A 5,439-nucleotide genomic window follows, 5' to 3' on the forward strand; every position below is an offset into this window, starting at 1 on the left:
AAATTCATAGAATAAATTCAGTGAAAGGGAAGGGGATATTTTTCACATTTCTTCCCCACAGTAACATCAAACAAACCTAGGAAGGGGAGGGGGATTCTTCCACTGACGTTGAGTACCAGACATTGAATGTAGAATGGCCCCCTGTGAGGAAGGTTAGGCTGAGAGAGCATGATTGGCGAAAGGTCACTGGTGAGATTCCATGGCACGAGTGGGATTTGAACCCATGTCTTCCAGACACTAGTCCAACACTCTTAACCACCACACCACACTGGCTCTCAATATAAAAATGGGTACGGAAAGGGTGGGAGGAAATCTCCATAAATGTGTGTCTGAGCTTGATTAAAACATATATTTGGAAATATGTCTCAAAAATGCCAAGAGTAACAAAGAAGGCCCATACAATTTAAGTAAAGGGAAGCAGGGGGGTATTGTAAAAATATACCACAAAATAGGGAGGAGAAATCTATAAACCTAGTTATTCTCATAATCCAAAACAGAAGGGCAGAAAACCCTTTAAATCCTTTTCAAGACACAATCCCAGGCAGAGTGATATGAGAATGTGTGGAAAATAAAAAACTTGGTGGTGGTGGTGGGGGTAGAAGACAATATTTTTAAAACATAGATTAAGAACAACCAGGGGTCATTTCCTGCCGGAGTGCCCCGGAGCAGCACTCCGGTAGTAACGAGCCCAGGCCCCGCCCCTCCCAAGGGAGGAGAATTAAATGCCTGGCTTCCCTGCGTGATCTCCTCCGAGTGCCCCACAACTGTGGGGCACTTGGAGAAGATCGCGCAGGGAAGCCAGGAAGGGGAGCCGGGCAGACATGCCCTCCTTTCCCCCTGAGCCTCTCCGCTTTTGCAGAGAGACTCAGGAGGGGGATTTAAATGCATGGCTTCCTGCCAAGGCGGGCTGGGGGGGGAAGCGAAGCGAAGCGAGAAGGGGGGTAAAAGTTTAACCCCTTCTCTCTAGAGTTGTGCAGCAGCAGCGGCACGATCCTTCCATTGTATTCTATGGAGCCATAGAATACAATGGAAAGATCCTGCCGTCCCTGAGGCGCGACTCTATAGGGAAGGGGTTTAAACTTTAAACCCCTTCTCTCTTCGCTTCCCCCCCACCCTGCCTTGGCAGGCCGGCTGGGGAAGGGGAGGAGAGGCTTTTGAAGATGCCCCTCCCCCTTTTGCTTCCCCTTCTGACACACTTCTGGTGATGTCAGTGGGCGTGGCATATGCTAATGATTGTGCTGATCACAGGTATGCTAATGAGCTCCTGCACCCCTTTTCCTACGAAATGACCCCTGACAACAACACTGAAACCGTGTAAAATATCTAAGACTTCTACAAAACCTCTTAAACTGGCGAGCGCTGTTGTGACAGATAATCAGATAACTCATGAGTATGAGATAACTCATGAGTATGCAGCTTTTTGTTGCTTGAGGAACTCCATACTTCTCATTGACTGTAAGAAAATATTTTCTATCATCAAAATTTGACACATTGTGTCACCAGCAAAACACTTCGTGCCAGGAGTAGAGTGCCCAAGAACTTTGCGCACCCTTCTTTCACAGCATCTTTTACAGAGCAGTCAGCCACATATTAGTGCACTCTATTCTGCATCTGTAGAAGGCAATTTATTTATTTATTGTAAAAATAAATAAGGACAGTTCATTGAATACTAAATGATCCCAAAATTATAAGAATATTAGAATAACAGTTGACAATTAGTATCCATTTCTAACTCAGGAGTATCACCAATACCGAAAAGGTGTGCCCTACTTTACAAACCATCAAAGTCAATTTATTTATTTATATTTATTTATTTATTTATTTGATTCATGCCCCGCCCGGCCCCCGCCGAAGCAGGCTCATATAACACAACATCGTTAGACAAAGTAATGCAAAGTATCAAGAACGATAACCTCTCAGTGACTTATAACAAAGAGAGATTGAAATAATAATTCAAGAGACTTAATTTTGTCTGGAACTATGTTTTGGGATGACATAAAATACAGAATGGGAAACCATTTCTCAGTGAAATCAGACTGCCTAGGGAAGAGTTTGGATTGTAATAAACGATCTGTGATCTTTTCCATTACATAAATATTCCAAACTTTGTCGAACCAGAGATAGCATAGGGGGCTACTCCAAGTCTTATCCCAAAAAAGATAGATTACAATCTGGCTGCCATCTTTTCTGAAAACCAGTTAAACCAACAGAGAAGCTGTCAATCAGTATTTCATACATCATCCTAATAATACCCCCTTTAAATTCATCAACTTTCTTTAGGATCTGTTCAAATGGGCTTAATATACTTAACGTGTAGTTTTTGGAGTTGGAGATTCGTAGCAAGATGGCTAAGTTGGAAATCATTACACCGAGGTAAAGGTTCCCCAATGAGTGTCAAGTTTGTCTCATTTGCCATAATTATGGGGGAGGGAAATTCCTAAGGGGTGTGTGTGTGTGTGTGTGTGTGTGATTATGAGAGTAGCATCATTGTAGTGCCTATCCTAACTCTTCCCAAGACAAGTCTCTCCATGGAGACAACCTTGAAGCTAACTCCGCGCTAGCCTCACTGTCTTAGATAACAGGACTGGGAACTTATGGGGGGGGGGTGTAGATGCCAAGAGTTTAGATGAGACGGCTGAATGAGATGATTGGATGAACCTGGGGGGGGGGACATTTGAATTGCCTATATCTGTAGAGGTTACCGCCAAAAACCTCAGTTCTGACACGGTACTGGTTCTAACCTGGATCATGTTGAATTCTCAATAAACAAATCGCTGCCAAAGAGAGTGTTGTTGGGAGTCTCTTGACCAGAGATCTGACAATGACCTCCTGCAGTCTACTTTTCTCCAACGAACCACTCTGTTGAGTTATGCCTGCCATGCTATTAAAGGTTTATTGATTGATTGATTGATTGATTGATTGAGTTATGCCTGCCTCCTAGACCTCCAACTCTGTACAAAAGAATTGTCCTGGCTTGGTTTGAACCAGCTTTGGTTGAGGAAAGAAGAAAATAAGGAGTCTTTCGGTGTGGGAGGCAATTTATGAATTCCACCTGGATGTGGAGTAAACGTGTCTTTGAAAGCGGCGCGGGAGGAAAGAGCTGGTGCCAGTCTTTTCATAGCCGCCGGTTCTTTTATTCCTCGGGTTCAGCATGGGCTCTGGGGACCATCTTCAGCTTGATGGGCTTCTTGGGTCTCAAGAAGCCTAAGGTGTCCAGTTCCAGGGGGATCTTTGACAGGAGGGGGGGAGGAAATTAAGAAAAACAAGCTTGTGACCTGAACAAAGCAGGGAAGATATTCAGCAGACATAAGCAGCATTGGAAACAACTGGAATGTGCGCCCATGTTCACCCTCTATTTCATTCACCAGTGACTCCCCCCCCCCCAAACGGCTGTGCGTTGTCAGGAGCAACAAAACGCATCTATGCACTTATTCTACGTGTGTGTGTGTCACCACAGAGCCAGCAAGTTACTCCCACATGTAGCGCTGGCACAACACCGTACTGGATTGATGGCTGCTTAACCTCTCACGTTTTTGCGGTCGTTGAACAAGGGACACACAGGGAGCCTTTGTTATCAAGTCTTGCTGAGTTTCCTAGAAGCCGGAGTTGCCAGATCTCACAGTGCGTAGACAGAAGAGCCACGTCATTCATGGATTCGTGACTCACAATTTCATTGATTCACGCTCTGATCACAGGATGAGGCCACCGGCCCCTTTCTACTCCCACTGCACCAACGTTGTAATCATTCCATTGTTAGATTTCCCACAACATTTGGTTGTTTGCCTATTGGAAGGCAGCAGAATGTTGCCTACCCGTCTTTGTGGATTTCGCCGTTCGTGGTGACCCCAGGAGTGGAATGGAAGGGGCTACTGCAGTGTTCCCTCTATGCTGAGCTAGTGTGAGCCATCTCACAGGGGGTTTTATAGCCCCCGGCTCACACATTTTTGTCTTTGCTCAAAAAGGATGGCTCCAGAGCAAACTAATTCGTGCAGCAGCCAAATCGCTCGCTCACAGCTTCACATAAGAACATATGTTGGATCAGGCCAAAGGCCCATCCAGTCCAACACTCTGTGTCACACAGTGGCCAGAAATACCAGGTGCCATCAGGAGGTCCACCAGTGGGGCCAGGACTCGATACCAGTGGCTCACAAAGTAGAATTTTTGCTCACAGGACTCCACAGCTTGGAGGGAGCATTGGTCTACTCAGGCCTATTTTTGGGGAGGAACGCACAGGAACGGAGTTCCGGCTGGCTTCCAAGTTGGCCACGCCCAGCAGGAACTCATTAGCATAATAGGCCACACCCAACAGCAGAAACTCATTAGGATTGGCTACATTAGGGGTGTGTGGCCTAACACGCAAAGGAGTTCCTGCTACAAAAAAGGCCCTGGGTTTGGACAACAAACAAGGTAAACAGAATAAGAAGCAAAAGGTGGGTGTGGCTGGATGACCACACTTCTGGTAACATGGGGGTGCGGCCTAATGTGCCAATGAGCTGTGCTGTCAGGGGTGTGGCCTAATATGCTAATGAGTTTCTGCTCTTGGGTGTGGCCTATTATGCTAATGAGTTCCTGCTGGGCTTTTTCTACAAAAAAAGCCCTGGGTCTACTGTACGCTTAAATTGCCACAAGCACGGCAGCTTCCATATCTTGCACCTCCTTCCCTCTGTTGTTCTCCTCACCCACCACCCTCTCCTGCCTTCCCTGGCCAGCAGTATTCTATATTTGCAATACTATGAAAAAATGGTGGCCAGGATGCCTGAAAAAAGCATGAAGTCCCTCAAACCACATCCGCTCTCTGTCTATTTTTTTGTATTTTTGTATTTGTGCCCATTCCTGGAACTCATGGTGACTTCTGGCGACCCCTAGTGGGGCATGGAGGACATTCAGAAAAGTGGCTTGATAGCCTGCCTCTGCCTCCAGGCTCTGGTAATCCTTGGAGGTTTCCCCTCCAAATAATTGCCAGGGTCGGCCCTGCTTAGCTTCCAAGATCTGACGAGATCGGGCTTGCCTCGGCTATCCAGGTCAGGGCAAACCGCATCCTCTCTTGATGCCAAAGGGTATTTAAGTTTTGCTTCTTCTGTTCTTCCTAGAGATTGCCGAAGTGGATGTTTGCTTCGATGGGGTTCTACTATGAAGCACAACCAGATGGAGAGACACTGGCTGGAACTATTTAGTTGTGAGGGATGGCTTTCTTCAGTGTGAGAATAATTCTTGCTGGTCTCGGGAGACGGCAAGATTGGCCACTGGTCATCCGCTTTTTCATTTTAAGGCCGGTTTGTTAGCATGACCCAAGCTAGTCAAAATGTTTGCTTCACCTTAAAAGCCCGCCCGCTGCTTACCGGTGTCTCTTTGCAGGTTCGGAAGGAAAATTTTTGTAACAGAGCAACCACAGCGACTTTCAAGACCAGGAGGGCAAAGCGCATCCCAATGCAGTTTCTG

The 5,439-nt window shown here is 46.3% G+C and overlaps 1 protein-coding gene across 1 annotated transcript in view; it reads right to left on the reverse strand.

Annotated features, from left to right (window-relative positions):
• Positions 1-1,837: 1,837 nt before the first annotated feature.
• The window catches only part of LOC107125821 (cytochrome P450 3A29-like), a 30,585-nt gene continuing 26,983 nt past the window's right edge, over positions 1,838-5,439 (reverse strand). The window contains exons 12-13 of the mRNA XM_015429282.1: positions 5,340-5,436; positions 1,838-3,229 (exon numbers count right to left, since the gene is read on the reverse strand). Coding sequence (XP_015284768.1) covers positions 3,134-3,229; positions 5,340-5,436 — 193 coding nt within the window. The 3' untranslated portion in view covers positions 1,838-3,133. The remainder of the gene's footprint in view (positions 3,230-5,339; positions 5,437-5,439) is intronic.

This window comes from Gekko japonicus, unplaced genomic scaffold (assembly GCF_001447785.1).
Source record: "Gekko japonicus isolate JY-2015 unplaced genomic scaffold, Gekko_japonicus_V1.1 scaffold4178, whole genome shotgun sequence".
NCBI classification, from domain to species: domain Eukaryota; kingdom Metazoa; phylum Chordata; class Lepidosauria; order Squamata; family Gekkonidae; genus Gekko; species Gekko japonicus.